This window comes from Phocoena phocoena, chromosome 21, assembly GCF_963924675.1.
Source record: "Phocoena phocoena chromosome 21, mPhoPho1.1, whole genome shotgun sequence".
In the NCBI taxonomy this organism is placed as follows: domain Eukaryota; kingdom Metazoa; phylum Chordata; class Mammalia; order Artiodactyla; family Phocoenidae; genus Phocoena; species Phocoena phocoena.
This window is the reverse complement of record NC_089239.1, coordinates 8,770,822-8,789,182: the sequence shown is the minus strand read 5'-3', so window position 1 is coordinate 8,789,182 and position 18,361 is coordinate 8,770,822. Positions and strand designations below refer to the sequence as shown.

At 40.7% G+C, this 18,361-nt stretch overlaps 1 protein-coding gene across 2 annotated transcripts in view; it reads left to right on the top strand.

Moving 5' to 3' along the window:
• The window catches only part of UNC5D (unc-5 netrin receptor D), a 597,176-nt gene that overhangs the window by 469,729 nt on the left and 109,086 nt on the right, over positions 1 to 18,361 (top strand). The window contains exons 5-7 of one of the 2 annotated variants that reach the window (XM_065899868.1): positions 12,482 to 12,662; positions 13,509 to 13,676; positions 15,434 to 15,598. In XM_065899868.1, the coding sequence (XP_065755940.1) occupies positions 12,482 to 12,662; positions 13,509 to 13,676; positions 15,434 to 15,598 (514 nt within the window). The remainder of the gene's footprint in view (positions 1 to 12,481; positions 12,663 to 13,508; positions 13,677 to 15,433; positions 15,599 to 18,361) is intronic. The other variant, XM_065899869.1, reaches the window with a different exon arrangement.

The following is an 18,361-nucleotide window of genomic DNA, read 5'->3' as shown; positions in this document are numbered from 1 at the left end:
TTTTCTTTATCTGACTTCACTTAGTATGATAATCTCTAGGTCCCTCCATGTTGCTGCAAATGACATTATTTCATTCTTTTTTATGGCTGAGTAATATTCCTCTTTAGTGTGTGTCTTCCTAAGTGCTGGGCACATTCTGGTATATATAAGCATAATCTTAACTGATTAAATTGAATTGCCTTTTCAGCTTTAAAATTAGGAGACTAAATCTGTTGCCTTCTGTACAAAATATGTTTGACTCTCCTGTACTCCTTCCAGGTTGGCAATGATTAATTAACAAGGCAGCAGGTTCTATTCTATTTATAACAGGAGAGCAACATGAAAACAGGAATAGTGGTGGGCTTACCTTTGCAGAACAGCAGCATTGCATTTTTGCACAAAGAACTTCTGATTGGAGCAGGTAATGACAGGCTTACTCACAGTTTTATTCCTAATCAACATTTTGGAGAGAACACAAGGGGTGATGTGAATTACTGTCTAAAATGTAAAAGCACTGTCTGAACCACTGATCTAGAGAAATCATCCATACAAGACTTCAGAGTTTGAATTTGGCTATTTTGCACTTGAGATATTATAGTAAGCACGACTCTTTTTTTTCTTTTTGTACAGCGTGTATTTTTTCCTCTTTCATGGTGGCTTTGTGTCTGTCAGCTAAAAGGAGACTTGCATGGAGTATCAAAGGGATGAAAGGGGAATGAGCATAGAGCCTTTTTTTTTAAGCACCATTAACTCAGTGGCATGTACCTGGGCTGTAGATGCACTTTGCTGATTGCATTTTGAAAATGCTGTAAGCTGGGCTCTGATAATTGCCTTCTGTAATTGGAACAAATTTACGATTATGCTAATTCATTCTCAGCCACCCAGTATATGGAAGCTGAGCTCATCTATATCTGTCCCTGCGTTTCCTTTGTAGATCATTACACGATTAGCCTTTCAATGTAGCTGATAGAAACATTTTTATTCTGAACAGATCTGGTTTCTCCAATGGTTTGCATGTATGCACGTGTCAGCGGTATGTTTGCATTTCTTTATCGAATGTAACTCAAGATACCAGCTTTTAAAACCAGTTACAATATGAACATTTTGAGTCTTTAATCCTTACTAAGATGGCTATCTTCTCAACACTTGAGTATATGTTACCTGGTTGTAAGGAACAGAAAAAGGGAACTGTTAATTAATATCCCCTCACTACCACTTTAAAACCTGATTTACATACCAGCAATTACGGGAGGAAATGTGAATGCAGAAACTATTTTGAGTCTCTCTGAAAGCCAGCTCTTTGTAATGTTGTTAAAGAGTTCTTCCTATCCTAAAGTAATCCCTTAAAACGAAGAGGCACAAGATACAATGTTTTAGGTCACTCCTTGGGATATCCAATCCAATTCAAAGCTTGAGAAGCTTTGGAAGCATCTCCTAGGGGTTGCTTTATCAAATATTCAAAAACCAGCATTCCTTTTCCCGTAGCAGATGGGAATGAGCAAAGGTAGAATTAGCAAAGAGCAAGATCCATTGCACTAGGGAAAGCACAGCTGAAAAATTGATGGTGGCAGACACCCTCCCTTACGGATCATCTTTTGATTGCAAATCTCTCCCCATTTTTATATTTATGCTTCATCTGTTCAGTGTTGTCTTTTCTCTCTCATCATCATTCTTGTAAATGCTTTACATTAATGTAAACGCGTCTCATTTTTCACTCATGACAATGTTACAGTTTCAGTAAACAGTTGATCAGGGTGTTTACTTTCCAAGACCATTTACCTGTCAAAATGAATTAAAACAAACAAAAAAATGAGGCTGCACCTGGCTTTCATAACTGAAATGGGGAAGTCAAAGGACAACACTGATCTGACAAGAGGCATACAATGTCAGAAGGTAAAGTTCCATAATCAGAATTCAGGCTTCTACAAAGGAACTCCTGTCTGTCATTTCATTCAGCGTCAGTGAGTGTGATTCTGTCTGTGATCATTAGGTTTCTCTCGTTTGCCTGGTTCTGCAGCTGTGGCTTCACAATTAAGCTGAATTTCTGCTTCCTTTTGTGATGCGTGATCAGATCAGTGGAGCTAAATGGCAGCAACCCCAGTATAGGTGGCTTTGAAGTCAAGCTGTCCAGCCTGGAGAGAAAAGGAAGACAAAAGGAGAAACACGAGAGTAGTGTTATAAGTTAACTTGAAGGAAATATTATCAAGGAGAGCAGAGAGGACAGATGACATCTAATCTGAAAGTAGCAAAACAAGTGATGGCCTAAACTAACATGAGAAGGTAATTGGCTCCGTTCTGAGTAGAGGCATATGTCCCTCTATTGCGATAGTTGAGTCCCGGTTAAGACTTGCTTTAGAATGCCGAGGCAGATCGTGGGAAAGATTAAGGAGCGGCCGGCCCTTCACGGGGTCAGTAAGAGACAAGAAAATGGCTGATGTTTTGTGGCAGGAAAATGATTTGAACGCTACCGGTTCTAGTTCTACCGTTTTCCAAGTATGTCACCTTAGGTGAATCATGTAATCTGTAAAATGGGAAGGATAAGATTTTCTTTGCCTGTCTTGGGGTTGTTGTGAGGATCAAATGAGATAAAGTGTTGTATAGCAGTGTGTTCATTTGAGAGTGGAAAGACAGTGATCAGTATCTCTGTGGGTTCCTTTGCCTTTTCTTTGTGGTCGCAAGATGCCCGCTCTAGCTTCACAATCACATCCATGCCCAACCAGGTAAAAGGCCAGAAATACCTATCCCTTTTCTCAGGAAGGCAGATGATTTCCTGTAAGTCACCCAATAGACTTAGATACAATTGGCCTTCTTGAGTATTTAGTATTTTAAGACTACAGGCTGTCATCACAAAGATTTCAGGGACTACTTGTTCCATTCATTTCTGCCCATTGCTCAAAAGCAAAATCAAACACCAGATAACTTGGTGAGGGCTACCATAACTTCTAATGAGCTAAACAGGGACAGATATTAAGTTTGAATAATTTTTTGATATTAAAATAGTTCTGGTCACATTCTGAACATGCTGACATGCTAATATATTATAACCAAAATGTGTGCATTCAAATGAGAGCTGGCCTTTAAATCAACCCTCTGGGAGACAATATACTTACTCAACAGTGTTGCTTTTAAGATATTTTTTGCACCCCGTCCTTAGGAATGATTGTAAAATCCCCAAATACGTTTTCAAAATTTATGTTTAATGTAATTTTGCAAATGGCACAGGGTCATTCCACCCAAATCTGGCAAATGATATGGATGACTGAACACAGTGGTTAAAAGCAAGACTTGGAGGGACTTCCCTGGCGGTCCAGTGGTTAAGACTCTGCGCTTCCAATGCAGGGGGTGCAGGTTCCATCGCTGGTCAGGGAACTAAGATCCCACATGCCGTGATGTTTGGCCAAAAAAAAAAAGCAAGACTTGGAATTGAAACTTGGATTCAAATTCTGGCTCTACCATTAACTATATATAATATATGACTTTGGCAAAGTACTTAACATCTTTGTTTTTTTATTTGCAAAATGGGGGTAATGAAAATGGTGTCGACCTCATAGAGACATTTTAAGAGTGAAATTAATTAACAGATGTACAGTGTTTAAAAGAGTACTTGGCACATAGTGAGTATACAAGAAATGCTAGGTCTCATTTTTTAGGCTGGGAAATACTCATTTGATCAAAATTCATGATGTGGCTTTAAGTAAATAAGAAACATTGGTTAGACTAATGTCCTAGGGTGTGGAAGTCAGGGGCTTCCCCAGGGTCCTATGGAGCCCCATCTTTACTTCTGCCTGGTCCCCTCCTACCCACTCCTGTGTCCTTGTGTACCATCTCTGGTTAGCCCCCAACAGCTAGAATGCATGCTACAGCCTTCTCTTGTTTTCCCGCAGAAATCCAATCACACTTGTTATTTGGTAAGGTGGTAACTTTACAAAAAACTTTGAGAGGTTCTGTAGGGAATGACCACACTGTGAATGGTGACTTTCCAGTGTTTCCCTAGCTCGACCTCTCTCGTACACCCTCGTGTAGCCCTGTCTCTCCACCCTGTCCTATCGGACAAGGTTGCCTTCCCAAGCCACTCTTAGTTGTAGTGAGGAGAAAAAGCATTTGTTACTCTTACATAGCTCATATCTTGAGCAACTACATGAAATTCAACATGAGGCCGTTTTTAGCCATTATGAAATATTAGTGGTTCCCAGATTATAGTTAAGAACAACTACGCTAAAAATGTCTCTCTTCTAGATCATATCTATGCTTGATCCTGGAATTTAAAGCAAAGAAGAGTATCCCCACCCTTGGTCCAACCCCTAAAATGCAGTTTGAAGTTGTATTGTATGTGTGTATGTATATCACACCAGTCTCTAAACTTGCAGGTATATCAATTTGGGCCAAAAAATTTATTCAACAGGTGCCATTGCATATCCTCAGAAGAAGGTTCTGTGCAAGATACAAGAACATTTAAAAATACTGTTCTTGTTCTTAAGGAGCTTGCCACTGAGTTGTACAAGAAGAAAATGACCCCAAGCAATGAGTAGATGAATTGAAAAGCTTCTGAAGTCAGAAATCTGAGGTTACATCTTTAATATATATGAGCAACTCAATTTTATATTTCATCTAGCAGATCCCAAGAGGACTGGAATTGGGGGTGGGGGAGATAAGAACACTTGTTAGATGATACCAACAAATGGCCCCCATTAGCATTTTCTGTGGGATAGGAGGGGAGAGTTCCAGCTTGATACTATCTAGAATTCAAAAGACAACAGGCTTGGGATCTTGTATGGGAAGAGAGCTGGCCTGTTAAAGTGGCTTTCTCTTTCTCATCTAGCTTTTACATTCCTAAGTGATTAATAACAGCACTCACCTTCTCATGCTCTTATGGAATATTAAGAACAAGAACAGGAGCATTAGAACCTGACATGTGTCTGATGGAAATAAACCTTTAGGTGTAGAGTTTATGTGTATACCTGCACAGGATGTCTTTGACAAAAGGTCAGAAGAAGTGAAATGTCAGGACTCATGCAGAGATTTTCAAAGGTAACCCATGTCTCAGATAAGATAATCTCCCATGAAGCATCGCTCTTCCAAAGGAGGCTGCCTCCCATCCAATTACACCATGCTGCCTATTGTTGAGGAAATCTACAGGGTCGTCAATTACATACCTTCTGTCCCCAGCTAACCAGAATGACTGATCAGGAACCTGCTGTTGGGCATGAAATCTAATTGTCTTTGATGGTCTGCTTTTCCAGATTTGTTTATAAACTGGAAAAATCTACAAATTGCAGACCATCTGCACATAACACTATACTAATGAACTCATGGATCCTGAAAATCCATTAGCTCATTACCTCTAAGTAGCTGGTTTCTTCCCACACTCCTAACAGGGATTACCCATCTCAACTAAATAAGTAGAAACCAGATGAAGAAGTCTTTTCCTCTCAGGGCGTGAATGCCTCCTATGACATTCCAGAAAGTTAAGCCTCTCTGTCAAAGAGATGACCTGTTAGTATGAGGTCATTTGGATCAGTGATAAAAAAAATTGTCCTTTAGCCTCAGGTGATCACTGTATCTATCCCATCATGCTATAACTTGAAAATGTGAATTGCTTTTGTTAAGAGCTTAATGGGGGCTTTCCAGTGTTGACAACCTCATAAAATCATTTCTGAACTCAGTATTCATGCCCTTATGATACTTGTAGGATACTGTATATAAGTTCAAAAATTCTTAGGTGCTTGACATGAGAAAGCATTGAGAATGGGCCCTGATACATATGAACTGGAACATTCTAGGATCATGGGGGAAGCGGACCTACCGAAAGGAGTTAACTTCAGGGAAGGACATTGAGCTCCTCTTTGTGATAACGCTCACAGAGGGCCAGAAAGCTGGTGTGTTGTAGTATCTGGAGAAGAGGGAGTTCACGGATATGTTTTGTTTGACCCTCGCAATATATTTTGTAATATATGAGCCATCATGTTAGAATCAAGAAATAGTACATGAAGATACACAGCCGTGGCTTCTCAAGAAAGATGGAAGGATCTAGTTACACTAATCACAGTAGTGTGGACCCAACCGGTGGCTGCATATTTATTTGCACAAACCATGGAATCTACATGTTTGTCATTATCAGCACCAGGTCCCCGTACATCCTGATACTGAAGCTACATACTCCGTAAATGTGAAGACCACTGTGATACATTAAAAGCAACAGAAATTTTAAAGCAAAAACGAGTTCACGGTCATTTTTCCTTACACAATCATTAATTTTTAAAAATACTCGTGTCTATCTAAAGTGGGGAAACAAAAGGAGAAGGAAAATAACGTTTTTTAAGAAAAATGAGCGTGAGCTCATTCCTTCGTGGGCACAAAGAATAGCCCCTTGTCTTTAGTATGTAAGCAACGCACGTGGATGTTTGCCCCCAGCTCCACTTCAGTAGTTTACGTTACCTCCCTGGCCCCTAGGAACATTCGAGTTTGCAACTGCTGCTGTAGGAATGCTTTTTTTCTATTATTTATTAAACTATTCTACATTAGGAGCACTTAGCTCATCAAAAATGTTTTAACATTTCTCTAAGTGACAAAAGCATAAATCAAAGAGCAATTTGTCACTTTTGTAAGCCCAGAAAATACCAAACTGAGTTTCTCATAAAGATCCTGCCATCAGTTAAATGGATAAACTATTAGTTTACAAATAAAAAACAGCCCCGCAGTTAGGTGTCTCCTAATGTGCCGATTGTTTATAGACATAATTGGGTTGATGAACCTGAGTCATGACAGCGTGAACACCAGGTAGACCAGAATGTGTATGTACCTGGGATACCTCATTCATCCTGTATTGATGGTTTTCAAGCTATGATCTGGGGAGACCAAGTAGCAGACCATTGTACGTGTTCATAGTACACATGTAGGTGGGTGGCGGTAGATTGTATGGCAGGGTCAACTTATATGATGGTACAGGTGCGCTGAACATCTCCATTGGGCATGATTGACATAGACAGGGAAGGACGTGAATTACCTCTCCTGGAATTTTACAAACAGTGGCCCTGGGTGTGGGCCATTGCAGCTTAGGGCCCCTCATTTCTGTAACTCCAATACCCTCACTTCTGCACCTGTTGTAAGAGCTTTCCTTATTTATCTGTTTTTCACTTGGGGCTTTCTGAAAAGCTTTATTTTTATTTATTTATTTAATTTATTCATTGAAGTATAGTTGATTTATAATGTTGTGTTAGTTTTAGGTATACAGCAAAGTGATTCAGATATATATATATTCTTTTTTAGATTCTTTTCCCTTATAGGCTATTACAAAATATTGAGTAGAGTTCCTTGTGCTATACAGTAGGTCCTTGTTAGTTATCTATTTTATTTATATAGTAGTGTGTATCTGTTAATCCCAAACTCCTAATTTATTGCTCTCCCACCCTTTCCCCTTTGGTAAACATAAGTCTGTAGGTCTATTTCTGCTTTGTATATAAGTTCATTTGTATCATTTTTTACATTCCATATATAAGCGATATCATATGATACATATCGTATATATCCTATGATCACATAAGCTTTAAATTGAGGAAACAGTCTATGGTTAAATATAAATTTGAATACCACTGTGCTACATAAGTAAAGGAGTTTTTTTAAGCTAAAGTGATTTTTTCCGATTACTAAATACTTCTTCCTTGAATGTTCCACAATTAACCACCAAGAAGAAAAACAACAGTTACCCCAAGTCTTCTCTTAAAAACCTCTGCAAACATATTGCATTTTCTTCCAACCATTTTTTAAGCGTATGTATGTTTGTGATTTCTTTTTTTTGTTGCTTTCGCAAATTTATGATAGCAATGAACATAGTTTTGCATTTTGACTCTTCCATATATTATGAGCATTTTCAGTGCTTTCACTAGTGGAAATCAAGACTTTTAGTGCTATATAATATTATATTTTATTACTGAATCATTTATTTAAACAAAGGTCTGTAATTTGGCCTGTAGCTTTGGCATACTTTTTTTTTTCTTTCATTCTTTTTTGCTACAAAAATAGTTTATTTTGTTTAAATCCTTGTTTGTAGCCCTAATAATTTCCTTTGGTAAATTCCTGGGATCACATGTACAAGAACAGAAGGCTTTTACTATCTTTAAGCCTATTAGATGGAGATAATATTAGGAAGAAAATTAAAGCAGGACACCAGGAGTGAAGGAGCCTTGCTATACTAGAAAGGATTGTTAGGCAAGACCTCTCTAAGGAGGAAATATTTGATCAGAGACCTGAATGAAAAGTAGGGTTGAACCGTAGGGATACTTGCAGGAAAGGCCTTCCGGGTGGAGGGATCAGCAGGTGTTAAGGTCCTGAGGTTGGAACTGGCTTTGAGTTTTCTCGAACAGGAAGGAGACCAGTAGGGCTGGAGTAGACTGTGCAGAGGTTACTTAGGGAATCTAAGGTGGGGAATTAACTCTGGGCCAGACCAAGATGGGCTTTGTTAGCCATGGTAAGGATTTGCAATTTTGTTCTTAGTGGGCTTCAAGGCTGTTGAAGGACTTGGACCCAGAAAGTGATATTACCTGATCCCTTTGTGGAGAATCAACTGTAGAGGCAGGAGTGGAAGCACCAGACAGACCAGGTAGTTAAGAGGCTACTAGTGTCGTCCCAGAAAGGAGATAATCGTAGAGCAGCAATAACAGAAATGCCCCATGCTCTGTAAGTTCAGCCAAAAAATGCTATATGTATGTGTGTGTCTGTGTATGCTTGTGTAACTTTAATCTTTGCTCTTTGGGTAGAAAAATGTCATTTATTGTTGTTCAGTTTTTTTATTAGTGGTGTAGAATATTCAATTGTTTAATTAGCATGTGTTTTCTCTGTCTTATCTTGGATGGCATTTTATCATCAACTGATATGAGAGCTTGAGTGATTCAGATCAGTATCCCTCAGATCATCGTTTTATTATTGTTTGTTTTTTTTGCCATATTCGGACCTCTCACTGCTGTGGCCTCTCCCGTTGCGGAGCACAGGCTCCGGACGCGCAGGCTCAGCGGCCATGGCTCACGGGCCCAGCCGCTCCGCAGCATGTGGGATCCACCCGGACCTAGGGCACGAACCTGCGTCCCCTGCACCGGCAGGCGGACTCTCAACCACTGCGCCACCAGGGAAGCCCTATTATTGTTTTATATATCAAATTTCTGGCAAATATCTTCCTAGTTTGTTGCCCACTTAATTTTATGTATGATGTATTTTATGTAAGTTTTCAATTTGAAACCAGACCTCTACTTGATGATTGTGGCTTTAATTTTCTCTGGGCCAAGATTTGTTTAGGAAAGCTTTCTTTGATTTCCAGGTGCTGGGACTCCTTTTCTGTTTCCAGGGTCACTGCCCCCAGGGCTCTTTCTGGTTATTTCCTCAGTAGGAATTATTTACTTATGGACCATGGCCAGACTTTCCCGACTTCCTGACCAGCTGTTTTGGGGGAAAGTATGGAAAAAGAAGATGACTTGAGGCGGAGACGGGAGAGAACGGCTTTGTAGGTGCTAGAAGTAACAAGGATAGGAAATTAACAGTCAGAAAGTCAGGCAATTTACACTCAGAATTTCTGGACCAGGAGGAGAGTGGAGTGGAACCAGAGCTCCTCAGACTTACTTGAAGCTGACCAATTTGTTCTTTCCAGTGACACAACAGTGATGGTGGTTTAAAAAATCCAACCCAGGGCTTCCCTGGTGGCGCAGTGGTTGAGAGTCCGCCTGCTGATGCCGGGGATGCGGGTTCGTGCCCTGGTCCGGGAAGATCCCACATGCCGCAGAGCGGCTGGGTCCGTGAGCCATGGCCGCTGAGCCTGCGCGTCCGGAGCCTGTGCTCCGCAACGGGAGAGGCCACAGCAGTGAGAGGCCCACGTACCGCAAAAAAAAAAAAAAAAAAAAAAAAAAATCCAATCCTATTCGCTTTACAGTGTTTCATCCCAAATATTGGTGACAGCTCTTATTTTCTGGTGGTGATGTGGATTTAACTTCTTTGTTTCCATCTTGTCCATTAAAAGTAAGATCCATGAAAAAAGAGGCTATACTGGTTTTGTTTATCTGACTTTACTCAACTCTCAGGATGACCTCCAACGTTCAGTAAAGGTTGGAATATTTGTCAGATGAATGAATGAGTGGTCGGAAAATATGCAGTGTTAGTGGGGAGTGAAGGATATTTTGTCATGGGCCGGTGGTCAGTTGTGTTTTAAAATTGGCTCCACTGTCCTGCTTTGTTAAACAGAGCAGTGCTTTTGGGCTCTGGGTCATCATTGGTTCTTAACCCACCAGGCTGGCACGTGGTGATGCCTTGAGGAGCTCCTGGGGTCGGTAGCCAGGCTTGCTTCCTTACTTCGCGGTCCTGTACCATGTTGCTTTTTCAGCTCTTCTTCATGTTTTAAAGCAGTTCTCAGCCCTCTTTTGGCTATTTTGGCATCATTTTCTCTTCTAAAAATCGACCTCATCTAGGTTACATTTTGGATGGCTGATGACTTTTGGTATTCTATACTCATTAATGGGATGGTACTTGGGATAAATATTGAAGGATCGTTGTAGGTTTTCTTCTGATAAATCTCTTTTTTAAAAAAAATTATTTTTTAATTTATTTTTGGCTGTGTTCAGTCTTCATTGCTGCACTCAGGCTTTCTCTAGCTGTGGTAAGCAGGGGCTACTCTTTGTTGTGGTGTGTGGGCTTCTCATTGCAGTGGTTTCTCTTGTTGTAGAGCTTGGGCTCGAGGCGTGCGGGCTTCAGTAGTTGCGGCACGCAGGCTCAGTAGTTGTGGCTTGCGGGCTCTAGAGCACAGGCTCAGGAGTTGTGGAGCACGGGCTTAGTTGCTCCACAGCATGTGGGATCTTCCCAGACCAGGGCTCGAACCTGTGTCTTCTGCATTTGCAGGCAGATTTTTAACCACTACACCACCAGGGAAGTCCCCAATAAATCCCTTTTTATAGAAGTCAAAAATATTTATTAGACCAAATTGCTGTCTAATAGACGTTACTTGATTATTGGCAATAAATTAGAATTCTTTAGATACAAACATGAAATGAGCCAACTAAAGCCAACTTTCAATTATCTATGCTAGGGGTGGGCAGGGAGGGTATGGTGAAAAGAACCCAGATGCATGTGCTTCCATGTGGTGTCTTTTTGTTGTAGTCATTGCCATTGCTTTTTGTGTTGAATTACCTTTTTTTTTTTTTTTTTGAAATTACCTTTATTTTGTTGTTCTTTTTTTGCGGTACGCGGGCCTCTCACTGTTGTGGCCTCTCCCGTTGCGGAGCACAGGCTCTGGATGAGCAGGCTCAGCGGCCATGGCTCACGGGCCTAGCCGCTCCGCGGCATGTGAGATCTTCCCGGACCGGGGCACGAACCCGTGTCCCCTGCATCGGCAGGCGGACTCTCAACCACTGTGCCACCAGGGAAGCCCTGAATTACCGTTTTGATGTGTCTGTTAAATTCCTGTGTATAACACATGCTGATAACTAGAGCTAAATGGTTATTGTCAAACAAGAGCTGCGTCTGGTGCTACCGAGATGGCATGAGAGAGTGGAGACGTTGTTTAGATGTGGTAGCAAAGGACAAAATGGGGAAGGAAGGCAGTTAGGTCTGGGAAGACTGGTCTGCTTGATGAAATAAGAGATGTAGGGATGGTGCAGACCAGCTGTGGGGAGGATGAGAATCCAGGGAGTAGAAGGTCTCATCTGGGTCTTTCTCAGGTGTCCAAGGAAAGAGAACTTTGGACCAAGGATAGGATTAGGGTGGAGATGGAAAGAGGGAAATAGGTTCTCTAGGAGCAAGCTAGAGAAAACAAACCAAAGATGGGACTAGCCTACGCTCAGAGGATGTGAAAAGTGAGCTCCTTTGGAAGGGAGACTGAGGCTTAGATGTCTGGGGTGCCTGATCCGACCTAAATGTCTGCCGAATCACTGAAGTAGTAACATAAATGATGACCAAAGAAACATATCCCCAAAAGCAGGGAATATTGAGATCTGAGTTTCATTTGTGTGCCTATGATTACCCAAATCTGTGTTACATTGGCCTTTAGACATCATCGCACCTTTGTTAAAATGTGTTTAAATGGAAACATATTGACTTCAAACCCTGTCTGACAACATAATATCCTCTCCGCACAAATTACAAAGTCGACATATATGTGTTGATTTTTCTGAGCTCCATTTTGGGCCAGTTATTAAAATATCGTCATCTTCATCGTCAGAGTTGGAACACAATGAAATATAATGAAATGACCTAATTACAGTCTTTCCTCTCTCCCACTGCATTTTTAGAAAATAGGTCAAAGTCAATAGGATATTTACATTCTCTTCCCGCCTCCAGTTTATTAGCTTGAGTGTTCATGTCCTGAGAATACCAAAAAGGATGGGATATGGAATAAAGATTTTTTAAAATCCTTGTTGCTACTCTGTTACGTTAGGTACAGCTCTCTCCCATATGCCCTAACTGCTCATCTTCCAACTCCAGGAAAGTTCTCTTTTTTTAATGACTTATAAACATTGCTGTCTTCTGATAGGTGGAATGGCTGAAAAACGAGGAGCCCATTGACTCTGAACAAGATGAGAACATTGACACCAGGGCAGACCACAACCTCATCATCCGGCAGGCGCGGCTCTCGGACTCCGGAAACTATACATGCATGGCGGCCAACATCGTAGCCAAGAGGAGGAGCCTGTCAGCCACAGTGGTGGTTTATGGTAAGACCAGCCCAAAGGCTAGGAATGGATAGAGAGGACAGAAAGCAGAGAGGTAGAGGGAGGTGCATTTCATTAAAGCTTTCAATGTTTAGCACGGAAAGGACTTTGGGGGTTATCCATTATAGCGTTCTCTCCTGCCTCACCCCTTTGACAGGTGAAGGCAGATGCCTGTTTCTCTTTCATCCAGAATTGGACTTCTGGAGATAGTAACATTTTCGATCTCTTTTCAAAATAATTTAAAAAGTTGTTTGTTTTCTTCCATTGTGTTTATATTTGAAACGAAATGAGGTGGGCAACTTCTGCTTCCCACTCTTCTTCACAAACCCCACATCCACCAACCCCCCATCTTCCCCAGACCTGCTGTCGGCACCTCCTCTCCTGGCATATGAAATCCACCAAAAACAAACATGACTATTTGCTGAATATCTCAGGTATTGTATAAATGAAATTCCCAGCTATTGAAGTAAAGGCACTCGCTTCCACAATAGAAGAGCCCTGGGATTTATTTTTGAAGCACTTGAAGTTAATAGAAATTCAAATGCTGATATTTTCTTCTTATACTCTGGATTTTCAAGTGCTTTAGAGATATGTTGATGAGTTCTTCCTATGGTTTATCATTTCCTTGCAATGCAAATTCTCTGTATCCCTCCTGTATCAGAAGAGTAGACTGAGGGGTGGAGACTAGATCAGCCCTACTGTTGCCTCACGATGGGGCAGCCGGGGAGGGTCCCCTCCAGTCTCTTGGTACTCAACTCACAACACAGCTCACAAGTGGCTTGCACATAGTAGGCAATCAGTAAATACCTCTTTCCTCTTTTTTCTCCCCTCCCCATTTTTCTCTCTCAGTGAATGGAGGCTGGTCTTCCTGGACAGAGTGGTCAGCCTGCAATGTTCGCTGTGGTAGAGGATGGCAGAAACGTTCCCGGACCTGCACCAACCCAGCTCCTCTCAATGGTGGAGCCTTTTGTGAGGGAATGTCAGTGCAGAAAATAACCTGCACCTCTCTTTGTCCTGGTGAGATATATGTAGATTCCCTTTTCCCTTCGGATCCACCAACATTATTGGGCTGGTGTGAAGCTTTCAGTAGAACCTTCCTTTCCAAAGTTACCATCTTCCAAGTTCTTCGAGTGGAGCCTTTGTCCAAAGTGCTAATGTGGAACTCATTGTAATAGGAACATGGGTGAAATACCTCTGTTTGGGGGCATCATTTTTTTCTTAATACTCAGATGACCCTAGACACTCACCATCAATAAGCCAAATGTTTTGACGTATTTTTATACTACCAGTGTTTAAAACCCTTCTCTCCTCGGGTTCTCCCATTCTGTAGCATTCATCTGTATAATAGGGATTAAGTGAGTTGTCTGTGAGCACAAAACAGGTACCAAATCCTTGACCTTTTATCATCAGTCACCAATCAACTAACCTCATCCGTTTTACCTTTGTATTTATTGGCAATATAATTGGCAGAGATTGTATCACAGCCGTTTCCATTTCGAATGTGGGCTCTGCTTGCCTTCCTCTCTGAATAGAGAGAGGCTTCATTTACCAAATATGGCTTTTATGAGTTCTTTTGCTTATCTTACTGGCTTTCACTGAATTTATACAATGAGGAGTAGCTGAGATGGAAGGTGACTTTCTGAATGAAAAGCGTATCCTCCCACTGAGAAATGAATTGATCCTGGGTCTCACATGCATGATCAAACATTAGCTCCAAGGACACTGGACCAGAGACTCGTGTCTTTAAAATTGCGAGTCTAGCTCCACTCAGAGCTAAGGCCAGGCTCTCACCAGCAGCATATGCTTGGAGCTTTGTTTTGAATTTGCATTCAATATACATTTATTGAGTGCTTACTATGTGCCAGGTACTGTGCAAGATACATGTATACATGTGATGTCATTTAGCTCTGTGTTGTGATTTTTATGATCCCCAGTTGACAGAAATAGTGAAGTCAGGCTAAGTGCTTACTTAGGGTTGCTCCACCAAGAAGTTGACAGAACCAAGATAAGGACTCAGACATTTTGCTTCAAGTTCAGTATTTGTATTTTACCCTGCTCTTGACTAGCTGCTCTAGATTAAAAATGGCAGTGTCTTCAGTAACCCACATAAACATGGTTGGCCTGTTCCTGGGAGATAGTGGGACACTTGTCTCCAACAGCTGCTATAATCTCTAGGGTGGTTTTCTAGGGGAATTAGATTCAGTTTGTTCATTTCTACATACAGCAGCAATGCACGACCCAAGAAATTCTATTTGTGTAAGTCTTGGCATCTTGGGATTTGGCTGACCTGTTTTAGTTTAATACTGTCAGTATATGTGGGTTTAACTTTTTATTATTGAGGGGCTTTTAGGAATTGAAGAGCATTTATTCTACTCTCTGTTCTAAACCATCAACCCACAAGGAAGCGGTGATTACCAGTGGTTCCTGCACATAGTGTATCCGTCCATCTAAGATGCATTTGGGCATGAGAGATGGGGAGAGAATGGGTAATAACATTATTAGCTAACCCAAGGGCACGGGTAATTCAAATATTTGCCCAAATTCAGTAAATTGGTCTCATCCTGAAATAGCAAGAGAATTACGCCACTGCTTTTGTTAGCCTGTCTCTTTAGGAAAGAAACCACGGAGAGAAGATAAACACACATATTATTTTGTTTTTGTGGTGCTGGTGACGGTTTAAAATCCAGCTCTAAGAACAACAGCGGCCCTGGGGTGAGTCTCCCAACAGCTGCCAGATTCATTCTAACGATGGTTCCCTCTGTTTCCCTTTGAAGTGGACGGGAGCTGGGAGGTGTGGGGAGAGTGGTCGGTCTGCAGCCCAGAGTGTGAGCATCTGCGGATCCGCGAGTGCACAGCCCCGGCCCCAAGAAATGGGGGCAAATTCTGCGAAGGCCTAAGCCAGGAATCCGAGAACTGCACAGATGGTCTCTGCATCCTAGGTAACACCTTCTGTTGCACGTCTTCTGTGTCTGTCCAGCGTAGGAAAAGAAATGCCATGACCGTTAATTCGGTGAAATAAGTTCACAGAAAACAAAATCTCCCAGAGCAAAGAGAATATGGGAGAAAAGTGTCGAAAAGTACACAAAGAGATGTTTAGTAGAGGTGGGGTCATTTTAAACATCGTTATATCACTGTCAGTTCCACAAATGCGTATGTTTATGATGGATGTAACTGGATATGATTTGAAGATACATGATGAAAGAAAATGAGTTAGACTTTTGAGCTTAGCAAGTCTTTTCTTTTAGGGGCCAGCATTTTTAGGTTTGGTGAAATTCTGATACGGATCACCATATGCTTGTATTGCTCCCAGGAATTTTACAGCACCATAAAGTGTTTCATGGTCCTCAGGGACCATGGTTCTGGAACAAAGGGACGTGTTGTGACTGTTGCCTTACAAATGGGGGGGGAAATATGGCACTGAGGAGGTGGGTGGGTCTTGTATCAAATTGGTCTGGCAAGGCAGGAAATAGAATGCTCATTTCAGAACTCCCAAGCCTTTGCTTTATTCCTGAGATTACATTACAGCCATCTTCAAGTGACTGTCTGCCTGGGTATGAAAGTATGGGAGGGTCAAGTAGAGCCACATGGAGATTGGTTTTAATTTGGTGCTGTCCTATACTAGCTTTGTGGTCTTGGGCAAGTCATTTAGCTGTTTAACTTCTCTGACTGTAAGTACCCAAAAAGTACCTATTTTTGGTTATTATCAAGGCTCAGTGATAAAATAATGTATTTGAATATTTCTTGGAACAGAATAGGTGCTCAGTAAATATCAATTCCTTCTCTACTTGCCCACTCAGATGTGCTAAGGTGTATTTGATTTTTCTTAGATCCTTCAAAAACAGGAGATTCAGGGCATACCTATTCTCTAGAACCAGGTTGCCTTCTTGGAAAACATCCAGCAAAAAAGAAACAGTGTAGTTCAATAGTGTGTCATCTTTTCAGGAATATATGTCCTTTTTATTTGGGAAGATTATGGTATGAAGGAAACATCTAAGTTGCATTTATTTTTCTGTATCACTATAACTAGCTACGCTTGAAAGCAAGCCTCTACAAACAGTCGTATTTTCAAAATAAGTCTAAATGGTTAACACATTGAAACATTGGAAGAAGCACTTTCTCATAGCCCATAGTTCCTTTGTTTGCTGGTACTACTGCTGAGTAGCCTGCGTGTGTCAGATACAATACAAGGGTCTGTAATTAAAGGGAACTTACCCACCAGTCTCAGTGATGAAAGGGCCTGCTCTCGAATAAATACATTCCGTCCCCTTCCTAAATGGAAGGAAACATTTTTTTAAGATCAGCTTTATTGATGTCTAATTTACATATGATACAGTCCACCCACTTTAATTGTGCAGTTGGATGAATTTTGACAAACATGTACGGTTGTATACACTATCACAAATAAGACAGAGAACATTTCCATTAATCCCCAAAGTCTCCTCATGCTCTTTTGCAGTCAGTCCTTTCCTCCTACCCCAACCACCTTCTACTTTCTTTCACTTGACATAATGCTTTTGACGTTCCTCCGTGCTGTTACCTCTATCAGTAATTAGTTCTTTCTTATTCTTAAGTAGTACTCCATTGTATGGCTCTACCACAATTTGTGTATCCTTTCATGAGCTGACGGACACAGGGTTGTTACCATTTGGGGGCTACCATGAACAAAGCTTCTATGAACCCTTGTGTACAGATCTTTGTGTGGACACGTATTTTCGTTTCTTTTGGGTAAATACCTAGAAGTGGGATTGGCGGGTCATATCATAATTAGATATTTAACTGTATAAGAAACTTTCCACGGTAGCTGTAATCACTTAAATTTTTACCACTAAGATGTAACTGTGCTAATTGTTCCACATCTTTGCCAACACTTGGTATTGGTCTTTTTAAAGTAAGTCATTCTAATGAATAAGTAGATTTGTGATTTTAATTTGCATTTCTGTAATGGCTAACAATATTGAGCAAATTTTCATTTGTGTTTATTGGCCATTCATCTGTGTTTTTTGACGAAGTGTCTATTCCAGTCTTTTCAAATGTAAGGAAACAACACAAATTCATTAGCAAGAAGTTTAAGGAAATGTGTCTCTGGCCACCCTTGACTACCACCAGATTTATGTGAAATATACCTTTAAGGTATGACTATTTTTAACATGTTTTTAAACATATTTTTCCATTGATTAGGACTCTAATCTCATATATCTTCTAAAAAGCTGTTGACAGTATAACTAGGTGGCTACTGATTATCGTTTAGATGATCATTAGACACTTTTGAAATATTAGAAATAAGAAAGTACTGGTTGAATTTTAGATGACCATAGTAATACCCTTTCCTAACAACCAGCAACTGAGCTTGAGCTTGGGGAAAATTCTATGAAGTCAAGCTTCAACCTTGGTTGACTGACACTTAGAGTTACTGACTGAAGACAGACAATGGTTAGCTCCTAATGTGAGAAAGAATTGTTATCAAACATGTAAATATTATTCATTTGTACTTGTATTGCAATATATAGTTATTTTTTAGTTGAGTAAGAGTTATGTTTAGGGCTAAAAGGAATCACCAGCACTAAGAGGATAGTGACCAGTCTAGATCCCAATTTTAAAATCTGAGATATTGTGTTCATCAGGGTTCTCCAGAGAAACAGAACCAATAGGATACGTATATAAGATACAGGCTATAAACATACGCACGTACATACATACATATG